General features: G+C 31.4%; 2 protein-coding genes across 2 annotated transcripts in view; both read left to right on the top strand.

The window, feature by feature from the left end:
- LOC111714455 (uncharacterized) overlaps positions 1 to 1945 on the top strand; it is a gene marked incomplete in the record, with an annotated part of 9422 nt that extends 7477 nt beyond the window's left edge. The window contains 3 exon segments of the mRNA XM_023489560.1: positions 317 to 401; positions 848 to 901; positions 1800 to 1945. Of these exon segments, the coding sequence (XP_023345328.1) occupies positions 317 to 401; positions 848 to 901; positions 1800 to 1898 (238 nt within the window).
- A 15256-nt stretch (positions 1946 to 17201) lies between these two features.
- On the top strand, positions 17202 to 19316 carry LOC111714460 (uncharacterized). Its single transcript, XM_023489566.1, has 2 exons — positions 17202 to 17268; positions 17820 to 19316. The coding sequence occupies exons 1-2, from the start codon at positions 17261 to 17263 to the stop codon at positions 18808 to 18810; spliced, it is 999 nt and encodes a 332-aa protein (XP_023345334.1). The 5' UTR covers positions 17202 to 17260; the 3' UTR covers positions 18811 to 19316.
- Positions 19317 to 25143: the final 5827 nt, after the last annotated feature.

The following is a 25143-nucleotide window of genomic DNA, read 5'->3' as shown; positions in this document are numbered from 1 at the left end:
TTTGGCGTGCTACAACTTTAAAGGAAAAGAGTTACTCAACGATTAACTTTATTTAAAAACTTAACTTATATAGTAAAAATAATTGAATCTTAAACACATGTTTCATATATCAGCTGATCGAAAAACTCCCTCCTTGGATTTCTAGAATTCTTCAGGAAGACGATATTCATATCCGCCACAATTATTATTATTATTATTCTTATTATTATCATTATTATTATTATTATTATTATTATCATTATTATTATTATTATTATTATTATTATTATTATTATTAGCATTATTATTATTATTATGATTTTCTTATTAATTGCAGTAAAGGATCTTATGAAGCCAAATTTGAATTAAACACTGAAAATTTGGATTTTGAGTATATATCCATTCCTTTTCATCAGTTTAAGGTAATTTATTTGGGAAATTTCGGGGTAAACTAAATAGCTCATTAGCTATTGATTAGTATTGATCTTACTTTTCAAAGACAACTGTTGTCGGAGAAAAAGACAATTTTTCGTTCAGAATTTGTCCCTTTGTATTATCCATTTTTATCCGGAAACGTGTTCAATTTTGACCGTTTTCTCTATGTTTATCGTTTATCACACACAGAGAAGCACCAAAGATACTTTATAAATTTTCAGATAGAAACTTAAAGATATCTTTATCAGATTTGCTCAGGCAAAGGTTTAAGGGTTACCGTTGGGACCCTGATCGATGTTATTTGAAATAACCTCTTTATTCTCGTTTAGTAGAATACTGATTGAGTTCAGAAAGAATTCATAAATTCAAAAAAATCGTTGTCAAATCTGAGCTCAGAATATTTTGAGAATCTGAACTAATTTTGGTCTTTTAGGCATACTATAGAGGAGCACTAATAATAGACGCACCTCCCCTTGAGATAGCTCAGGTATTATTTATTTATTTTTAAATCACGATTCCTTAATCTTTTAGAAAATGAGAAAAAGGATTTCCATTTCCAGACGTAAGTATTTATATATTTTCTATTTTAAAAATTGGACGATGAATTATAGAAAGTGCATGAGATATTAAAAATAAACAATTACATTTACTAAGTAAGGTGGTATAGAATGTTCCCAAGAATCTACTGTACTGTACTGTATTGGACTGTACTGTACTGGCCTGTATACTGAACTGTACTGTACTGGACTGTACCGTACTGGACTGTACTTTAGTGGACTGTACTTTACCGGACTTTATTGTACTGTACTGTACTGAACTGTACTGGACTGTACTTGACTGTATTGGACTGTACTGGACTGGACTGTACTGTACTGGAATATTCTGTACTGGACGTTTCTGTACTGGACTTTTCTGTACTGGACTTTACTGTACTGGACTGTACTGCAATGGACTGTACTGTACTGGACTTTACGAACTGGGACCTTCTGAACTGTACTGTACTGATATTTCTGGACTTGACTTGACTGTACTGACCTGTACTGTACTGGACTGTACTGAACTGGAATGCACTGTACTGTACTCTAGATAGAACTAAATTTATTTAAATGATTACCTGCAACTGTTACCTTGTTTTCTTTCTTTGTCTAATCATTTAAAGGTTACACAAATACTATATTTGAGGAAGATGATTTATTTTAACCTTGGAATTGTCATATTACAAGAACTTCAGGTCGTCTTTACAGTCTCACATTTTGTGGGTAACCCTGTAGCATCCATTTTTGATTAAGGAAAGTAATGGAGTACAAGTTTTCAATAAGAAATAGCGTATACTATGACTTATAAAAGTAAGGTTTTATAATAATATAATTTTTATAACTTTTCAGGTTCAAACTTTTGGATTTCAAGTGTACGGTGGAGTGTATGATATGTACAAACAAGCAGGTGCCGGGGCCCTGGAACTAGATTATGTACAGTTATACTAGCTTGTATGTTTTGTATTTTTAGAAATAAAAAAATAGTTGTTGAGGAATAGGTTGAGAGAATAAAAATTAATTCTTATCATCGAAAATAAGTAATCGTATTCAATTATTCGTTTCTAAAATCTCTCTTTATTCACAAAGATTTTCTGCAGATTTTCTCTTATTTTTATTAAAAAGACGAAATTTGAAGAATTTGTAGAAATCTACCAAATAATTGATTCTAAAATTGATTTATTGAAAATTTCAATTGAGAAATATGTTCCTGACCATCTAATCAGTTTACTGTATAATTTTTACTTTATTTTTCATCGTCGTTATTTAATACTTTAAAAAACGATTCTGAAAATTCATGATTTTGTACGTCACTTGAACTCAAACTCAGTAATTATACATCGAGGAAACTCAGTTCAACCACCATACATTGCCGGTCACTCCCTTTAAAAAAACCCCTACAGTGTATACGTATATTTAGTGATCAGTTAAGATCATAAAGTGTTCAAAGTCAAAAATGAAATTAAAAAGTAAAAAGTGCAGATTTCTCCAAAAAGTTAAGTGTTAATTCAGAATATAAAAATACAAGTATGTAATTACAATAAAGCGTAGTTTGTGTAACTCTCCATGAACAGAAAGCTATGTTCGATTAACAATGTTACCCTTGAAACCTAAATCTGATCAAAAATGTCGTTTTTCTGGCTCGAAAATTTTTTTTCTGTAAATTTCTCAAAAAAAATGCGCAAACTATTTTGCAGGGAAACCACAAATAAAATTTAACAGTTGAAATAAACAAAAACATGGATATATAATTCATTAATTCATAATTGATGATCAGCCTCAGAAGAAGCTTATAAGTGTACCGTTGTAAACCGGTTATAGTCATCTTTGCATGGAGAGTCACTTGAAGTCCCTTTAATCTATATTAATTTAGAAGATGGGCGCGAAGCGCCCTCTAAGGCTAGAAAGAAGGGCGCGAAGCGCCTTGAATTTCTAGTATGATAAATTGCATGTAAATAACATGGTAGTCTACTGGCTCCTGGATCCACCAAAACCTGATATATTATTGGGAACTTTTATTTTCAGGTTCAAACTTTTGGATTTCAAGTGTACGGTGGAGTGCATGATATGTACAAACAAGCAGGGACTGTGGCCCTGGAACTAGATTATGTACACTTATACTAACAATTGTATGGCGGAGTGCACTATATATTCAAGCACTTGCAGGTGCTGGGACCCTGGAACTAGATTATGCACACTTATACTAAGCTTGTATATTTTGTATTTTTAACATCAGCAAAAGTTAATTTATTTGTCAAATTAGTCTGAACATAATAATTTTTTCCAGAGCTTTTACTTTACCATTGATTTTCGATAATTAAAATAAAAATCCACTCTCAAATAATTTTTAAAGTTGCATGATACAAACCGATACAAGGATTGACAGTTGCAGTGTTAACTCGTACCAGCCCGTGTATAGTGTACCCAGCATTTGATTGACCTAGCGCGTTTTGTGTAGCAGAATTCCGAGTGAGCAAGGTTATAATGCAAGGAAAGTTAATTGCAGTTGAGTATGCTCTGCGTACATATTGAAACCAGTTCTTTCTGGGCGGAATTTGTAAACAAGAATAGATGCCTCAGTGTTCGTTTAGTATCCGGGGAAGTTAAAAGCATTACATTTTGATAATTTTGATAATTCACATAATAGTTTCCTATGACCAGAATATTGATTTTTTATGTGAAAGATGGATCCCATGTCAGGCTTCGACATCTTCCCCCCTCCATACCCTTACAAGTTTATTCCCCCTCCCACCTCCCTACCCTTTAACTAACATTCTTGTAAGCTGTCAGTTAAATGGCAAATTTGAAAAAATCCAAATATTTATTGCGAAATCAAGTTATTAATTGCAATTGTAAAAATTGCAACAAATTATAATTTTTGAAAAGCTCTTGACCAAGCGAATTCAAATGTGCAAAAACATTTTCAAAATTTTCAAAACCTAAATGTGTTTTCAAGAAAAACTATAAATGTGAAAATTTCCTTCAAAGGTGTCTGTGCAAAATGTGCAATCTGCTTGTTTTTGTTATGGGCTTTCCACAGTGTTATACAATATTGAAATCCAATGACTGGAACTAGGTTTAAATCAAGATTTAGCCTGGTATAGGTAGAATAGGGACTTTATGCAGTATGTCTGAGGACTCAGGCAGTAGGTATAAAAGCCCAGCTTTTATCCTTAAGTGATGGACATGTGTTGTTAGAAAAGTCAGAAAATTTGAGCTTCCTATAGCTCAAAATTTTTTTGAGATATCGCAAAAAAAACGATAAGGGGGTCAGTTTTACCCCCCCCCCCCCAGGGTAAATAGGGTTAAAGGGACGTTACGTGTAATTTCAAGTAACCCTCCGTGCAAAAATGGAAATAACCGATTTAAAACGGTATCTTTATAGTCGTGGATCTAGTTTCAACAGTATTTAATTCTTTTAATTCCAACATTGTTTGTCTGCAGTAGAAATGCACCAGTCATTATTGTGAGGAAACCACAACTAAAAATAATTAGTTTTAAACATTGATATCTGATCCATTAAAGCTTTTTAGGGTACCGTTGTAAATCTATACATGGAGGGGCACTTGAAACAGTCCCGAGCCCGGGATTTAAAAGCTTCGGCTCGGGTCTTAATTCCTGAAACTCGGCTTTAAAACCCAATCTAGGACCCAACTCTGATGACAACTTGTGTCACGTGAATGACAGCTGCGAGATCTTAGCCTTACATAGTTAGGCTCAATGAAAATAAAACCAACCTTGGTTGGTTTTAGTGGAGAATAAGACTCAGTGTTGAGTTTTGCTCTTCTCTAAAACCCGGAATGCGCCAATTCCAACAATGAAAATCCGCCAAATGCAATAATAAACCGGTTTTATAAACTAAACTCGGTGGAAAATTAGATGCAACTTAAATCCAAAAGCCCAAACCGTAAATTATAGACCTTACGACAGCTTAGACCTGAGTCGTAGTTATTCAATTTTATTAAATCGCGGTAATAATAAGTTTTTACTAAACACCAGTAAAGAGAAAATATAAAAACAACAGATTTATTAAATAAAATTAATGATCAAAAACTGATATTTTTCATCTGTCAAACTATGCATGACTTCACACTAATGAGTAAAGTTTGACAGTTTGGACTTTTTACTATAAATCATTTTCTAATCTAACTTTCAAAACGAAATTGGAAACACTTTATAAAAAATTGTTTTAGAAAGTAAAAAATTGGAGATTTTATTCTAAAAGAACTGGTAAAAGCTACATACAGTAGGACCCAGAATGAATGAATAAAAAGACGATATTTGAGAAATCTGAAAATATTCTTATAAGAATGGAATATATTCCACAATGCTAGGGGTCCAACTCAAAGAAAATATATTATATACAGGGTGAGTAAAAAAAAGTGTGATTTGCGGCTCCTGGTTCAAAAGTGTAACTTTTTTTGTGCAACTCTTCTGTTTTTTTAAATATTTTTTGAAAATTTGTATTTTTTTTTGATTCTTTAATGGCCCAAAATCCGCGAACCTTTTTTTCTTTCAAAATCAAAAGTTTAGAAAAACAAAAATGTGTAAATAAATTGTTTCTATTGAAATCTAAAATTTTAAAAAGATTGAATCAAAGAATCTCAGAAAATTTGCAAAATTGTAAGTAGAAAATTCGCAATTTTCAGTTCTGGTATAATTTTTACGGAAAAATTGTTTTTCAATGGTTCTTAAGGTTTCAACTGAACAGCTTATATTTAATACTTTAGAATATACTAAGAAGATTAAGGAACTAGAGAATTTAAATAACTTTTTCTTAAAAATTGGACAAGAACTGAAAATTGCGAATTTTCTTATTACAATTTTGCCAATTTTCTGTGCTTCTGCGATTCAATCTTCATAAAATTTTAGATTTAGAGAGAAATAATATGAATGCACATTTTTGCTTTTCTGAACTTTTGATTTTGAGAGAAAAAAGATTCGCGGATTTTCTTTTGTTTAAAGGAATTAAGTCTTCCTTTATATTTCTATTCAATTTACTTTTTCAACCCAATGTCATAGAGCTTAGATATTTCAATCTCCAGATTGCAAAGATAATGGGATTTGAAAATTTCGGTTTTTGGCAAAGACTTTTTTAGATAGAAATAATTTCCATGATTAACTACCAATATGAAAACACAAGGAGTTAAATATTTTTTTTAAAAAAAGGTAAGACATTTAATTGTGGTTTTGTGGTTTTAAAACAATAATAATAGTAATAAATGTTAGAAATTACAACAAAACCGTCCTTTTGAATGCTCTATAATAATATTATATTGCTTTAGCTTGATACCGGATGTTATTATTGTAACCTCTAAAATATAATAATATTACAAATACATTGTTAAATCTATTGTAAACAAACACTTTTCAGTTGGCCGCCTTGACAAAGCACTTTTCTGTAAATTTAGTTTTTTTAATTTTTTAAACCCATTTTATAACAATAGATGTTCAAAATATTATAAGCCTTTTATTTTGTTGTTAATTTCACTTGACATTTTGGGTCGATCCTGATACTGCTGAAATTGTTTTATGCTTCCTCTAAAATTTTGAATGCTCTATTCTAAATTTTGAATACTCCCCTTAATAATGAATGCCCCCCCTGATTTTCTAATATATATATATCTTTACAACTAAATGTCGTAGTGTAGTATATACCCTACTCCATAAACTGTTCTCAGATCTGTATCTATCCAGGTAGAATTCAGTTCCACTTAGCTATCAATGTCTAAACCCGGTTGCAATCTTGTAACCTATCAATGCCAAACCACTGGGCACGATCTAATGAGATATCAGTGCCAACCGAACAGTATCTCGTATTCTATCAACGCCAAACCAATGGGTGTGATCTCGTCAGCTATCAATGTCAACACGGACCCTAGCAATTAATCGATCGATGCCAAACAATTGGGCATGATCTCATGAGCTATTGATGTCAATAGGACACTAGCTCGTAATCTATCAACGCCAAACCAATGTGCACAATCTCAACTATGCTTCAAGGAGAAATCTCTCGGCAGTAATCAATTCAGAGTCTCTATATCAACTGATCTATTTGAGGTCTATATGTTATATGTTAAAGATAATATACATAATTACAATTCCTACGTTGTTATATGTATCATATGATCAAGGCAATCATGATATACGTATTTACAGCTCAGTTAAAATAGACGCAATTAAGATATACGTCATTCTTTATCATATAATTAAGCTAATCATGCTACGTAATCATTTGAAGCACAGTTCAAATGAAAAATGGCGTTTACATAGAAGTTTACAAATGCAGATAGTTAATAATGAACAACGTAGTTCATATTTACAGAATATTGTGTTATACAAAATTTATAACAGTAGACCTTTGATATTTTAAACTATAAATTCTTTGAGAATTAAAAAATATCTAAATATCTAATATCAAAGATCAAAGCAGGTTGCAAAATTATAGGAAAATTTGAGTTTGAGGCAAAGCCTCAATTTCTTTGGGGTGCAAATTGGATCGGGAGAATTACTCACTTCAAATTCACCCCCCCCCACGATCTAAAAAATCGCCCCTCCCCCCCAGCCCCTGTTTCATGGTTCAAGGGAAGAAATCCAGTGTGGACCAATTTTTGACAATTTTAAGATGATTAAACAAAAATCTTTGTTGACAAAGGTAAATATTAAATATTGGTTCAACGCAATTAAACTTAGTAACAGTGCAGGGATGTCATAAAACATAGAAACAAAGATACAAAAACTTCTTCAGTAAAATTAGTAACAGTGCAGGGATGTTATAAAACATGGAAACTAAGATAAAAAACTTCTTGAGTAAACTTAGTAACAGTGCAGGGATTTTATAAAACATAGAAACGAAGATACAAATACTTCTTGAGTAAACTTAGTGACAGTGCAGGGATGTTATAAAACATAGAAACTAAGATAAAAATACTTCTTGAGTAAACGTAGTAACAGTGCAGGGATTATAAAACATAGAAACGAAGATACAAATACTTCTTGAGTAAACTTAGTGACAGTGCAGGGATGTTATAAAACATAGAAACTAAGATAAAAATACTTCTTGAGTAAACGTAGTAACAGTGCAGGGAAGTTATAAAACATAGATACTAAGATACAAATAATTCTTGAGTAAACGTAGTAACAGTGCAGGGATGTTATAAAACATAGAAACTAAGATAAAAATCTTCTTGAGTAAACTTAGTAACAGTGCAGCGATGTTATAAAACATAGAAACTAAGATAAAAAAACTTCTTGAGTAAACTTAGTAACAGTGCAGGGATGTTATAAAACATAGAAACTAAGATAAAAAACTTCTTGAGTAAACTTATTAACAGTGCAGGGATGTTATAAAACATAAAAACTAAGATAAAAATCTTCTTGAATAATCTTAGTAACGGTGCAGGGATGTTATAAAACATAGAAACTAAGATACAAAACTTCTTGAATAAAGAAAGTAACAGAGCAAGGATGTTATAAAACATAGAAACTAAGATAAAAATCCTTGTATTTTGACTTTTGTTCTATGGAAAAACTTTTATCTTGACTCAAGTTCCATGGAACACCCTGTATCTTGACTCATGTTCGATGGAAAACCCTGTATCTTGACTTGGAACACCCTCAATATTGAAGAGGATGGATAAACATGAGACAATGGTTTTATTTGAATTACAATCCTAATTGTCATGTTAAATATTGACTCAAGCAACAACCTCAACTCTTGCTTCAACAACTAAAATTTTCCAAGATGCTGGGATCTTCATTGCATTGGAAAATTTTTTTAGAACTCTTCTTGAATTCACTTCAAACTAAAACTTTTTGAATTCACTTCAAACTAAAACTTTTTGAATTCACCTTCAAACTAAAATAAATAGCACGAAAGATTAAAATCTTTTTTTTTTCAATCATTACTCCATCTGTTGAAAAGCTATTGTGAAAAAAATGTTTTGAATGTTTTTAATGTTTAACTGAATAATTTATCTTTCTCATGCCTGTGTAGCAAATGCCTTACTCCAACAAGTTCTCTTAGGTCTGTACCAATCCAGGTATGATCTTCTGTTACCAATCCAGGTATGACCTTCTGTAATCTCAATATGTATCCCACAGATGAAACTCGCTCTGAAACCTGAAACCTAAAACCTGAAACCTGAAACATGAAACATGAAACCTGAAACCTGAAACATGAAACTTGAAACCGGAAACCTGAAATTTATAGATTGGCGTGTCTGATTAACAATGGTACCCTTTAAACCTGTATTATTTATTTATCCCTGTTTTTCTCCTTAAACTATATCGTTTTTAAACAGAAAATACCGATATTGTTAATCTAATAAATATGAAGAAGTCGGCATATATATACCGTTCCAGATCCCACATTTTAATCTTAGATTTGACGGTTATTTATAATTTTGTCGATAGTAGGGTTTTCAATCAGATTTCCGTTGCGCAGAATTGCGTAGAATTAAGAACCTGAATCCTAATATTACATGGAATATGATGAGCACCTAATAATTCTAAATTCTAAATAATTAATACTTAAATATTAAAACCTTGAAAAAACCCGTAACCTGAATTCGGAAATCTAAAAACCTGTAACTCCTTCAATAAAAAAAATGAAAAAAATGAATCATAAAATTTTATGAAATGTAATGAGCACCTAATTGTAAAGATGATGCGCCAAAACTCCGTATATTCTCTGGCGAAGCGCGTACAGTTAGTTTTTACTAGACCGTGCACAGAGTAGGTGCAATGTGCGTAACTTTAGTTATCAACATTATTTGCTCTTACATAAAAACTTGATTTTATTATTCAGTTTCTCTATCATTTCTCTCACGTTAAATGATCTAAATAAGATTATATTGCTTGCATAATTATAATAATAATAATAATAATAATAATTTTGCTCTTACATAAAAACTTGATTTTATTATTCAAGGAATATGATCTTTGACTACAGTTAAATGATAAAATAAAGATTATATATAAGGGATAATAATAATAATAATAATAATAATTATGATGATAATAATAATAATAATAATAATAATAATAATACTAAAAATTGTAAAAAAGATCTGAAAATCAAGGAATATGACCTCTTTAGTCTAAATGACAATTGCTTAATATCCATATGGGGAAATATAAAAAAAAAATCTCGAAAAAATCTTCTAATATTAAGTATTATGTCGCTAAAAAGAAATGGAGATGTCTGTTCTTAAAAAAAATCAGAAGAAGGTCCGTTTAAAAAATTTCAAATAACGTTCTTTTAAATTCAAAAATGTCACCAAAAACTTAGGATAGGTTCTCTAAAAATTCCGGAAAAGCAATCTGTGAAGAATGGAGTAATATAATTTCCGTTTCGCTATGAAAACGACGACGAAAAACCGAAAACAAAACGATCGTTTTAAAAACGATCGTTTTTTAAAAGTACGTTTCTTAAAAAATGGTCGTTTTTCCGAAAACGAAACTATCGTTTTTTTCCGAATACGAAACGATCTTTTTTTCCGAAAACGAAACGATAGTTTTTTCCGAAAACAAAACTATCGTTTTTTCGATAACAAAATGATAGATTTTTTCCGAAGACGAAACGATCGTTTTTGAAAACGATTCTAAAACGAAACATCCATGGCTGTTAGGCATAAAAGACTTTCTTTCTGCAATGTCGTATTTGCACATAGGATTACTATCTTCACAAGTTAAACTATAAAAACTTTCTAGTTTAGGCTACCCCACGTATCATTATAGCAAAGTTACTCTTAATTTTTGCCACAAACTCAAATTTTAAAAGTCCTGAATCTTGATAACATGATGGTGTACATTTTTTATCTTTTAAACCTAAATTCATAGTATGAAATATCAAAAGTTTGCGGCGTTTGGTTGCAAAATTATATCGATTAGAAAATTTGAGTTTGCGGCAAAATCTGTGTTTTTTTCAATTGGGTTTATTGGCAACTCTTTTTAAAGAGTTTTTTTGAAGAACTTTTTGGAATTTATAATCTGCATCCAATTAAATGCATTCATACTCGGCAAATGGCCAAAAAAAAGAAAAACAAAGGAAATACGAGGTTACATAGTCGGACCAGTAATTTATGAAAAGTTTGATTTTACCTTATTCTAGCCGTACAGTACGCATGCAGATTGTATCAAGCAAAACAGGATAGTACGCCAAACGAACCTTCTTGGGAAATTCTCGTGAGATGAGTGCGTTTGAATTTTTTCATTTTATTTGTTTATCGTTTATGAACGACCTATTTTGTTCGTTATTTTAATCATAAAAAATATTGTGCAGGTTTCATCTATTTTGTTCGTTTTCTCTTTCTTAAAATCGTTCAGTAAAAACGTTTTTTTCAGCAAAATTGTTCATTTAGTAAGATTGTTTGTTAGATTAAATCGTTTATTCAGTAAAATCAACATAGTTTATATAAACGTTTGTCGAAAAAATAGGTTGTTTAGTAAAAATAAATATTATTTTTTCAAAATCGTTTTTTTTTCAGTAAAAAACTATAGTTTTTTCAACTTCTTCACATGATTATTTTCTTCGTTTTTAAAAAACAATGTCAATCTCTACATATTTATAAATGTATAAATCTATTTAAAGAGTTGATGCCCATCGGTACACACGTATAAATCTATTTAAAGAGGTGATGCCCAATCTACACATGTATAAATCTACTTAAAGCGTTGATGCCCATCTCTACACACGTATATATCTACTTACAGCGTTGATGCTCATCTCTACAAATGTATAAATATACATAAAGCCTTGATACCCATTTCTACACACGTATAAATCTACTTAAAGCGTTGATGCCCATTTCTAAACATGTATAAATCTACTTACAGCGTTGATGCCCATCTCTACACATGTATAAATCTACTTAAAGCATTGATGCCCATCTCTACACATGTATAAATCTATTTAAAGCCTTGATACCCATCTCTACACATGTATAAATCTATTTAAAACGTTGATGCCCATCTCTACACATGTATAAATCTACTTAAAGCGTTGATGCTTATCTCGACACATAATCTACTTAAAGTGTTGATGCCCATCTCTACACATGTATAAATCTACTTAAAGCGTTGATGCCCATCTCTACACATTGTAGCTGTACAGTAGTTATAGCTGTACAGTAGTTGTAGCTGAATAGTGGTTGTAGCTGTACAGTAGTTGTAGCTGTACAGTAGTTGGAACTGTTCAGTTGTTGTAGCTGTACAGTAGTTGGAACTGTTCAGTTGTTGTAGCTGTACAGTATTTGTAGCTGCACAGTAGTTGTAGCTGTACAGTAGTTGTAGCTGTACAGTAGTTGTAGCTGTACAGTATTTGTAGCTGTACAGTAGTTGTAGCTGTACAGTAGTTGTAGCTGTACAGTAGTTGTAGCTGTAAAGTTGTTGTAGCTGTACAGTATTTGTATCTGTACAGTAGTTGTAGCTGTACAGTAGTTGTAGCTGTACAGTAGTTGGAACTGTTCATTTGTTGTAGCTGTACAGTAGTTGTAGCTGTACAGTAGTTGCAGCTGTACAGTAGTTGGAAATGTACATTAGTTTGAACTGTGCAGTAGTTTTAGTTGTACAGTAGCTGTAGCTGTACAGTAGTTGTAGCTGTACAATATTTGTAGCTCTTCGGTAGATGTAGCTGTACAGTTGTTGTAGCTGTACAGTAGTTGTAGCTGTAAAGTTGTTGTAGCTGTACAGTATTTGTAGCTGTACAGAAGTTGGAACTGTACAGTAGTTATAGCTGTATAGTAGTTTGTATCTGTACAGTAGTTTGTAGCTGTACAGTAGTTGTAGCTGTATAGTATTTGTAGCTGTACAGTTGTTTTAGCTGTACAGTAGTTGTAGCTGTACAGTAGTTGTAGCTGTACAGTAGTTGGAACTGTACAGTAGTTGTAGCTGTACAGTAGTTGTAGCTGTACAGTATTTGTAGCTGTACAGTAGTTGTAGCTGTATAGTAGTTTGTAGCTGTGCAGTAGTTGTAGCTGTACAGTATTTGTAGCTGTACAGTTGTTTTAGCTGTACAGTAGTTGTAACTGTGCAGAAGTTGGAACTGTACAATTGAGCTAGCTTTACAGTAATTGTAGCTGAACAGTTGTTGCAGCTGTACAGTAGTTGAAATTGTACATAAGTTGAAACTGTACAGTATTTGTAGCTGTACAGTTGTTTTAGCTATACAGTAGTTGTAACTGTGCAGAAGTTGGAACTGTACAATTGAGCTAGCTTTACAGTAATTGTAGCTGAACAGTTGTTGCAGCTGTACAGTAGTTGAAATTGTACATAAGTTGAAACTGTACAGTAGTTGTAGCTGTTCAATAAAGCTAGCTTTACAGTATTTTTAGCTATATAGTAGTGATAGCTGTACATGGTAGAGCTAGGTTTGCAGTAGTTGTAGCTATATAGTAGTGCTAGCTGTACATGGTAGAGCTAGCTTTGCAGTAGTTGTAGCTATATAGTAGTGCTAGCTGTACATGGTAGAGCTAGCTGTACATGGTAGAGCTAGCTTTGCAGTAGTTGTAGCTATATAGTAGTGCTAGCTGTACATGGTAGAGCTAGGTTTACAGTAGTTGTAGCTACCAAGTACATTAAAGACTTACATTAAAGTTAATATGTATATATTATATATAGAACCAAGTACATTTAATAATAAAAAATTAAACCAGGATAGAAGTACCGATTAGTTTAATTTAAACCAGGATAGAAGTACCGATTAGTTTTAAATGTGTTAAGAACAAATTAAAACAAAAGTCTTTTTTATGTATTTAACAAGTATGCATTTTGCATAGCAAGTGTTTATAAAATGAAATAGGATTGATGGAGGGGAGTTGGGGGCTTTTATGTATAGGGATGGATCGTTTTCACATTTTTTGAAAAACGTTGTTTCGTTTTAAAAACGAAGAAGGTGCAGTACCTTAGTTCATAGTAAATGTGCATAAGTTGCATAGATCATAATAATTGGATCTTTAGAAAATGTTTGTGTAATTTAAAACGATTTAAGTAATCTATACTTTGTTGACATTTACAAAACCCGAGAAATTGAATTCTTTGATTTTCCATCAAATTGTTTTTAATGTTTACAATTTAAATTGTTTTTCTACTTTTCAAATTTGGTATTAATTTATATCTAAAAATATGTTGTCTAAGCTTTTATAGTGAATTTTGTGTACATTCCCTTTCGTTGGAATTTCCATGAAGTATTTTCCCCGTGCAGGGTGTCCCAAAAAGCATGACAATGAAGTGACGATGTCATTCCTCCATGTGGCATTATGAAGTGAACCCACTTTTTACTAGTATCTCAAAAACCCTAAAAGGATGAATTTTTCCGCCTGAAAAATTGACGGAGATATTAATAAATTTGACCATATTTCAATTTATTATAACATCATAATTATTCAAATGTTTAATATCTCTGTAAATGTTAAAGAAGGGAGACAACATTTGAAAAGTTCATAAGTCGTAAAATCTCTTAATGTTCATGTTTATTGGGACACCCTGTAGGTCGATCCAAGGAGTCCCGGGGCTTTTCTTGGGAGTCTAGTCCAGATAATAATCCTTCGTATAGTTATTAGTTATTGCATAGTTGCAGCAGAATTTTATGCACTTTTACAGGCATATGCAGTTACATAGATAGATAGATATAAATAGACAGATAGATAGAGAGACAGATAGATAGATTGACAGATATATAGATAGACAGAGAGATAAATAGACAGATAGATAGATTTACATATAGAAAGAAAGACAGACAGATAGTTCCAGATGGTACCAAATTGTTCCAGATAGTTCTAGATAGTTCTAAATATTTCCAAATAGTTCCAGATAGTTCCAGATAGTTCTAGATAGTTCTAAATAGTTCCAGATAGTTCCAGAGAGTTTCAGATAGTTCCAGATAGTTCCAGAGAGTTCCAGATAGTTCCAGATAATTCCAGATAGTTCCAGATAGTTCCAGATAGTTCCAGATAGTTCCAGATAGACTAGATAGTTCCGTGTTAATTAATTTGGCTTAATTGTAGCCTTTTTATTGTTTTATTTAATAAATTGGTCAAGAAAGAAACAGGTTTACAGTTTTAGGGAATCATAAATTCAACGAAACAGAAATATAAATGTATACTCTCATTTCTTTTAGCAGGAAACAAACATAATGCTGTTATAAATACATATATGTTTATTTAGATATAAGTAGATAGCCATAAAAATCTACAGATCGTGAATCGACTCATTATATACATTGCGTGTGTAAATTATGCCTTTTTCAAACAAAGCAATGATAAAAATATTTAATATGTCTTATTCAAATTTAAGGCTGTATGAAAATCGTAGGTCAAATGTTTGAATGTCTGTGGTTTTAATGCTTTCAAGGTCAATAAAATGGTATTTATTTGACGCCTATGTAACCCAAGCATATGTCAAATTTTATCAGATATTTTTAATAAATCAGATGTTTGATGTTTACAGTGTAGACATTCAAGGTTTATTGTTTTAGTTTTCATATTTAGAATTCCAGAATACAGTAGAATAGGAAGACGACAGTATAGCAATACAAAATTATATTTGACGTTGTTACAAAACAAAAAGAGTTTTACTATTTTGACTTATTAAATCTCTTAAAAATATTTTTTTTTACACTCCACATTTGCTGTGTCTCATGTTTATTGGACTATTTAAAGGCATAACTTTAGTTTAAAAGTCGTCTTCCTGTTTTAGGGTTGATGATGTTTACTGTATTCAAATAAGAGCTGAGATACTTTAAAAAAATGGTGAAATAATCAGAATAGACACTTACACAGTAAAAGAGCAAAATTATAGAAAAAATAAAAGGAAGCATGCGGCATATATACTAATTAAATTAAGATCGAACAGCTAAATACCTTATAGAAAAGTAGCATTTCGAAAAGCACTAACAAATCATTACAGTTTGAGTTAGTACAGATCAATATTTCTTCTTTTTATACTTTTTTCTGCATCCTGTATCATAAAATATGCAAAAGTATCACCTCTTCTGAGTTCTGATGAAATTAGCGGTGGTTTTGTTGATAATTGACTTGAACATTTTTGGCTTTTTAATAGGATTTTCTTCAGTTTAGGAAATATTTTGGCCAAAATATCTAAAACAAATTTCACTGAGACATGAGAGAAATTGATAAATATAATGAAGCCATCATTTATTTGACGAGGAAAATGTGGTGACTTGAAAGACAATGGTTAAATACGTTTTACTAAAGTAGGGGGCGCGAACCGCTTGTAAAGCTAGGTATCTTTACTCTATAGGTAGACTATAAAGCATGATTCATAGCCCTCAGGCCCCCCCCCCCCGTCATAGTTGGCAATTTTGCAATTTTAGAAATATCTGAAATTATACCAAGCAATGATTTTCCAAAAGCCCCCATTGAAAACAACATGTAAAAATGAAAATACATTTGTAATGAAGTGAAGTGATTAAAATACGGGTTGTCTCTAAAGTAGTGTGTGTTTAAGCCTTTTCATAAATAAAGTATCGGCGATGATAGACAAATAAAGTGTCGGCAATGATAGACAGATCAAGTGTCGGCGATGCTAGACAAATAAAGTGTCGGCGATGATAGACAGATGAAGTGTCGGCGATGATAGACAAATAAAGTGTCGGCGATGATTCATTTTGCTCTAAAATGACGTTTTTAGAAAATAAATTAAAAAACGTGCTCGGTCTCTTTTCTAAAGATTTTAAAAGAAAATTTAATTATTTTTTCTTTTATTTCTCTTTATATGTTTATATGTTAAAGTTGCTGATATATAATATGTAATCATGTATTCAAGAATTTATTGAATAAAATAAAAGTTTTCCTTGGTTTTGTAAAATCTTTGGAGAAGATCGAATAAGCACATTTCCCAAAAGTAGGTCGATTTTTTAAAGTTAAAACGACATTTTCGAGCAAAATGGTTCATCGATGACCCCCCCTGTTCTGGGCATTATATAGAGTAACTTTTTATTAAAACGTTGTTTTTAAGGTTAATAGATTAAAAACACTTTTTTTCAGAGACACTCTGTAATCTGTATATATATCAAGAAATTACAATTTTATATGCATTTCAGCAAGATTGTCTCAGTTTCTTTTCTATAAAAACCACAAAACACTCTGGTCGCTAATTCATTCTTTCACGCACAAGCGCGCATCAGTGTTGTGCGCGCAAATATGTGAAGCATAAAATAGGAAAATCATCTTTAATTGGCGCACAATATTTTCTGTGGACGTATATGATTTAACTAATTAATTTTAATATTTTAGAAAAAGACTTTAAAATGATCTGAAAATGATAACAGTATGACAAAGGATTAAAAAAAAATGACTCGGTAAGTTTTTACTTTTAAAAAAGCACTTTTTAATACTTTTTTTAATTCAAATTTTTCTTTTGGAAAATAGCTTTGACTAGAAACGCAGAGACTAATACATGATGATATTGGTTTTGACTAGGCTGTACAGAGATAAACAGAGACTAATAATAGTTGGTATAGGTCTAGACTAGACTGTACAGAGATAAGTAAAGACTAATAATAGTTGGTATATGTCTACACTAGACTGTTCAGAGATAAGTAGAGACTAATAATAGTTGGTATATGTGTCTAGACTAGACTGTTCAGAGATAAGTATAGGCTAATAATAGTTGGTATAGGTTTAGACTAGACTGTTCAGAGATAAGTAGAGACTAATAATAGTTGGCATATGTTTAGACTGGACTGTTCAGAGATAAGTAGAGACTAATAATAGTTGGTATTTGTCTAGATTAGGCTGTTCAAAGACAAGTAGTGATTATAAATAGCATAATTTTAAAGATGTATTTTACCAAATTATGAGTACCTTAATGTAGAAATCCAATATTTTCAAATTATTCTTTATGTTTCAGAATTGTACTGTATTTTGTACTGCTAGGCAGTATAATCTGTACAGCAAGACCAAGTACAAATTCAAATCTACAGAAACCCAAAAACCCCCGAAAACTAGTCGAATCCCGAATATTCAAAATCCTACCCCCTCCAACAAAATCGAGAGTGAAAGAAGTTAATCGTGCAAACAGCAAGGAAGTGAATTCGATATTTGACGATAACAGTTTACAAAAACGGAACAGAAAAATCAATGACATTATAAAAAAGTTGACGGAAAATGATATAGTGCGTTTACCCATAAAGTTTATATCCAATGGTGGACCCTTGTCCAAAGAAAGTAAACAAAATACAGTTGAAACATATGTTACACCTATAGAAGTAGATCCAAGTGCAGGTGAGGTGAGTACAGTACCCCTTGGTGAAAATGAGAGTGAAACGGAGATTCCAACACCTGTTACATATCCTACAATACTCATAAACAACCAAACAAACGATCAATTCAAAGATGAAAGTTCGAAAATCCCCGAAAGTTTAAATTCGTACCCAACAGAAGCTAACATTTTAGAAGATTTGAAACCAGTAAATCTTCCAAACGATGATATGGAAAATCCTGAAAACTTTAGTGTAAAAATCCCGGAGATTATGGAGGAAGAAATGACTGAATCATCCTTAGAGATTTCAACGTCAGCTCAACCCCCAACTGATGATGAAATAGACCCAGATATAAATGTGTTGGAAACCCAGATTATCAAGGATATCCACACAACTCCTAAACCCGGGATTGTATCCCAGTATCCGACATTTGGATACCCAAGCTCAACCAATGAATACTGGCCTGGGACAACTGGATACCATCCAAACAGTATAGAAGGATACAATCCAAATAAATATGGAAACAAACCTTTTAACGGAGGACAAACTCCTATTTTCTGGAATGTTCAATATTCATTGCAATTCCCAACTTACATGTACTTGCAGTTTCCAATCCGAAGCTTCTACTATATACCTTAGAAAATCGTTAAGACATTTATGTACAAAAAAAAAACATGCAAATACAAATTATATTATGTACTGCAAGCTTTGGATGTTTTTCAAAACCTTTTTATCTGATAAATACGCATGCCAAACAGTAATGGATATATTGTTTAATTAGTTTGAATTTTTAAAAACAGAGAAACTCGAAAACATTTTCGGCGCGAATCATTAATCCTTAATGTCGTCTTTTAACTGGCCTGTTCATTAGAACACCCCAATACTAATTCAAATTGCTTCAAATAAACAAAATACATTCTTTTCTTCAAATCACGCATGAACTAACGAGGGCGAGCTGTGTTTGGTTTCTGTAATTCAAATTCAATCCCGTTTTGGTCTAGACTTCAACAAGCGATAAACTTACGAAATTGTATTTTACCACTTTTTCATATAAACCGCATCCGCCGATGATAATCTATATATAAATTTAGCTTGTCTGTTTGTTTGTTTGTTTGTTTGTTTGTATCCAATAAACGTCAAAACGGCTCAACCGATTGGGCCCAAATTTTTTGTGGGACATCACGTGACCACAGGAAAGGTTTATGACTGATAAAAATTTTTAAAAAGTGTTTTAAAGGTTTCAAATTTTGTAAAAAATTTAAATTCTTGAAAATCCGCGAATTTTTTTTTTAAATCCGCAAAAAAATTTTCTTCTTTGTTTTAAAATGTAAACAAAAAGAACATGTTCACAATTTAAATAGAAGATGGGCGCGAAGCGCCTTGATTTTCTAGCAGAAAAACTATTTAATTCCTGTAAAATTGGTTAATCTGATGAGTTATTTTCCTTTAAACCGGTTTAAACTAGATTCATTAGATTAAAAAATGAAATTGAATTAATTCATTTAGAAAATAACAAGAAAAATAGACTTTTTTGGCATTAATTTCTTTTGATATTTAGTTTTAAAACACATGGGCTGAAAAAAGATAATAAAAAAAATTACGTGTCAAATGTAAATAGTTGTATCCAAAGGCTATCCTTTTGTCATATGTATAAAATATTGTATTTTTTAAATAATTTCTATAAAAATAAATTTGTTTCAATAAGAAACGGGGGATCAATTGTCAAAATTAGAATTACAAAAAAAATTGGAAATTATATGCTGAATTCCCTAATCTATTTATTTCTTTATAGAAATGATGTTTAAGAGATATGTATTCTTTTCAACTTTTTATCAAATGTTTCACTTCTAAAAATATGACATTAGAGTTTACGTAAAAGTGAACTTTTTTCAGATTTTGTAAATTGTAAAATCTAATTATTTTACTGACATATATTTTTGATCGAGTTCAGAAATAAAACCTAAGTCATGATTTCGGAGTTGTAAATCTGCAAATCAAATTCTTGGCAGAAAAATTTGCAATCAATAAAAATTGTATCTCTTATGGCTTTCAGGTCTAAAACAGAGAAGCAAATAAGAAAGGGGTGGGGTTATTTTAAACATAACTATATTCATGTTTACATATAGGCGAGTTGGCAACATTGTTCAATTTCTAAAAAAATATATGTAATTATTGTAAATCAAACCATGGCAGAATAATTGTTGATCATGAATAATATATTTTGAATTAATTAATGTTCAAATACGGAAAAAAGTATATACTCATTTTTTTAAAATGTTTTTATTGTTTGCTAACATAAATAAACATAAATAAACACATTTCGTTTTAAAAATCGTTTGTGTACAACTAAATAAGCAAAGGATATTCTTACATAATTCTATCAATTTTACTTTTAGAAAGGTAGAGGGAGTGTTCGCGAAAAAAATATGTTATAGGCTAAATCCGAATCAAGGCTTAGATCGCCACTAATTTGACTTTTATCTACAGTAATTATAATGAGGAAATGTCTGAAAAGGCTTAATGAGAATTCATGTAAATTCATTAAGCTTCATTCCAATTTAACCGTAAATTATTTAATTAGTTTTATAGCTGACTTTCTAAATATTATAAAACATATTTCGATTTTTTGGTTCATTTGAATGCAGAATATCTAACAATATCTTTTATCTTTATAAGACGCGAGTGCAAATTTTAGAAAAATTCATTCCAATTTCGTGAACTTTTAAGAACGAAGACGATATCTTTAGTCAATGAATCGTTCTAAACTATTTAGCCTTTGTCACAAACTCTGATTTTATAAACCAATGTCGTAGAGCTTGCTATTTAAATTTTGGATGCAAAGATGTAGGAAATAGAAAATATTGGTCTATGGCAAAGACAAAATGGCAAAGACGGATTTAGCCTATATAATACCCCTTTCATTTTCCACAACACTCCCTGTAAATTGTTTTTTTCCTCCGCTTAAATATTACCAAGGGTTTAATGCAAGGAAAGTTAATTTCGGTCGTGTATACTCTGCGTACATATTGAAACAGTTCTCTTTGGACAGAATTTGTAAACAAGAATAGATGCATCAGTGTTCGTTTAGTATCCGAGGAGGTTAAAAGCATTACATTTTGATAATTTTAATAATTCACATAATAGTTTTCTATGACCAGAATATTTCATTGATTTTTTATGTGAAAGATGGATTCCATGTCAGGCTTTGACATACGTCTTGTGTTTACATTACCGCCATAAGACAGTACACTGCAGTACAACAGATGTGTACACTTCTGAAATAACTTTCCTTGCATTACATTCTTGAATATTACAAAATCTTTAATTCATTCTCCGTTCTAAAAGCTTTAAGTGTGGACACGCTTTGCAGAAATACAATACGTAGAACTCTACATGATCAGAATTAACATCTTTTATTATTATAATCTTTTAGGGTAACCTTGATGAAATCTTAAATTACTTATCATCATGATTTTCAAAACTCAATTCCTGAGCTTTAACATTTAATCAGGGAGCCCAGGGAGACTAAAAATTAGGAAATACGGGCATTTTTGTCAACTGTGCTTTTTTACGTCGGGGTTCTGCAAATTTGAAACAGATTTTAAAAATGCCTGAAAACTATGAAAATCCGCTAATAAACGTGAAAATCTGCGAAATTTATTGTTTTTTTTCAAGCACGAAGAAATGGGGGTGACATTGAGAGTACTAGAAGCAATATTTATCTCTAGAAAGTGTCTTTTTATTATATATATTACGTTCATTTCTCTAATCCGTTTAGAAACTTGGATATTTCATTTTAGTTTTTTTTTGCATGGTAATTGTGTTTTCATATTTTTACAATTTTCTTCTGTTAATATGTTTACAATTAGGCTGGATTAACTAGACCTGTGTAAATGCAAATAAATCACTTTTTAAGAATAAACAAATTTTAGTTGAAAAAATGAAAAAAAAATCATTTGTTCTTGATCAGACGACAGGATGCCATTGTAAAGATGACATACCACTCTAAAAATGGGGGAATCACATGAAAAACATGGCCCAACTTTATGACTCAATCTTCGACTCAACTTTGACGACAGCTTTTGTCACGTGATTGACAGCTGCAAGATCTTCGGCTCGACTTAAAGAGTTAGGCCCAATGAAAATAAAACCAACCTTGGTTCTACCGTGGTCAGCATATATATCAATACAAACCGTTAACGTCAATACAGTTTTTGGTACTGAAATAGTTATATAAAAAAGGCGGACATATACTTCAAGACAGTATCCGGCACTGAAATACAACAGGATAAAGAGTGGTGTGTGCATGCACCAAACCAATGAATAAGCAGACTCTGTATTGATATATATGCCGACGAGTGTAAGTATTGGTCTCAAACATTACATGCTAAGGTAGAAAGAAGCCGGACTAAAAATATGTAAGTATTGGTCTCAAAAATTAATGATAAATATGGTAGAAAGAAGCCGTACTAAAAATATGTAAGCATTGGTCTCAAATGGTAGAAAGAAGCAGGACTAAAAATATATAAGTATTGGTCTCAAACATAACATGCTAAATATGGTAGAAAGAAGCAGGACTAAAAATATGTAAGGATTGGTCTCAAACATTACATGCTAAATATGGTAGAAAGAAGCAGTACTAAAAATATGTAAGCATTGGTCTCAAACAACTCATGCTAAATATGGTAGAAAGAAGCAGTACTAAAAATATGTAAGCATTGGTCTCAAACAACTCATGCTAAATATGGTAGAAAGAACTAGGACTAAAAATATATAAGTATTGGTCTCAAACATTACATGCTAAATATGGTAGAAAGAAGCAGTACTAAAAATATGTCAGTATTGGTCTCAAACATAACATGCTAAATATGGTAGAAAGAAGTAGGACTAAAAATATGTAAGTATTGGTCTCAAACATTACATGCTAAATATGGTAGAAAGAAGCAGGACTAAAAATATGTAAGTATTGGTCTCAAACATTACATGCTAAATATGGTAGAAAGAAGCAGTAATGAGACTGTTACAAAATGCCAGTCTTTCCGAATCAACCTTAACTACAAAAAACGCACTGTTTTCTGTCTTTTCTACCTAGGGTTTAAGCCAGGTGTATTTAACGCGATATTTTACACTAAACTAACTATTTATTGAAACATAAGGTTACAGGTCAAATGGGTGACCGGTGTAGCGTGACCGGTGTAGCGGGCACCCAACTATTACATAAATATATTTACAAGGTACATGAACGATAAAGTTAATCTTTTATTTGGTTACGAAATATCCATAAAATGATGATAATAGTTATTAGAAGGAATGTAGATAGATATCAGGTTTCCCTGATATAGTACTCGGGGATATTTATTACAAGACTTCAAAGACGCCTGTAAGAAATCTATACTGTCTGTTTCCTTACATTCATATTCTCTACAACTATTAACTTAAATGTAGTTCTTTGTAAAATTAATGAATAAACAATTAAGCTAAATTTTAGGGCAGAAGTTAAGCCTTTGAATCTTTATAACTAAAAAGTTTTAGGTCGTCTTTACAGTATTATTCTATAAATTGAGGTCAAGCTTCTCAAGGGAACTGTAAGCGTAATTTTAAGTGACAAAGATGGCAATGTCCGATTTACAACAATACTCTTCAAAGAGCTTTGGCTGATCAAATATGAATTAGATTTTAATCTAAGCTGAAAACTATAGAATGGTGGATATCAAGATTAATGCTTAAACTCCTGAGCCGGACACTTTTGAATGGTGGATATCGGGATTAATGCTTGATGTCATCTTTTTCTTAATCTCCAGATTAAATAATGCTTGTTCTCCTCTTTTTTAATCTCCAGATTAATTAACTGATCGGGATTAAGGATATTTAATTCTAAAGTTCCCAGCTCTGGTTTTACTAAACTCAAGATTATTTTAAAACGCATTCGATATCCAAGAAAGAAGTTTAAATTTAACCAATCAATGTGTCATAATAAGATGTACTCTTTAACTTTTGAAAAAACCGGTTTTGATTTCTGGTGTTAATGGTGTCATATTTCAATTGAACTAAACATCGTTGAACGAACGTAAGTTTTGGATTAATGTTATAAAGACTAACGTTCATAATAACAATAGTCCTAAAATATTTTTTTTTGATAATTTCATACTAAAATGATTAAATTTATATTTGTTTAAATGCTCTAAAAGCCGGCTTGTGAACAGCTGACTTTAGTTCAATCGAATATTAGTCCAATCGATACAGCATTGTATCTGTAGTTGTTATAAAACGTAACTTTTATACAGAAGAAATATCCAAGAAGAATTGATTCTCAGAAGAAAATCAAAAGTGTGTTATACATTGGATGCTCAGATTAAGCGATCGTGATTAAGAATATCTCATTCTAAAGTTTTCAGCTCTTGTTCTTCGTTTAAGCTGTTTATTTTCATTTGCGGTTTCTCTACGAAATGTTTCTCATTTTCTTATCAGAACCCAACTCAAAAACCTCGTCTTTCCAAATTTACTGAAATGTCCAATTCTTGCGGATAATTTTTTTAATCTGGCCATTTAGGGCATAAATATTCTTCAAATAAACATTTCTAAATCTGGGAAAGACGAGGATTTCGAGGTGGCTCGGACGAGAAAATGAGGAGACATGTGAATCGGAAAAGAATTTGATGCACCATTCTATTCTTAGATAAAGTTAGTGATCTTGTTATATTTGAAACATTGCAATATCGACTCAGACAGAAAAACAATGTTAGTTAAGTACATTCATTTTATCCCATAACAATCCAAATCATTCTCGGGATAAATATATTTCTGAAATGTTTCTTCTCACAACAACCTTTTTAAGTCAAAATGTCTAAACCGTTTGGGCGCAAATTAATTGTGGCAACTACCATGATCAAGAGAAGGTTTATGGTTGGTCGAAATGGAAAATGGTCACTGCCAAAAATGGCATCATTTGTTATATTTAAAATCCCCCCCCCC

Source organism: Eurytemora carolleeae, unplaced genomic scaffold (genome assembly GCF_000591075.1).
Source record: "Eurytemora carolleeae unplaced genomic scaffold, Eaff_2.0 scaffold1337, whole genome shotgun sequence".
Taxonomy (NCBI): Eukaryota; Metazoa; Arthropoda; class Copepoda; order Calanoida; family Temoridae; genus Eurytemora; species Eurytemora carolleeae.
The sequence above is the reverse complement of the archived record's forward strand: the minus strand, read 5'-3'. Positions and strand labels throughout refer to the sequence as shown.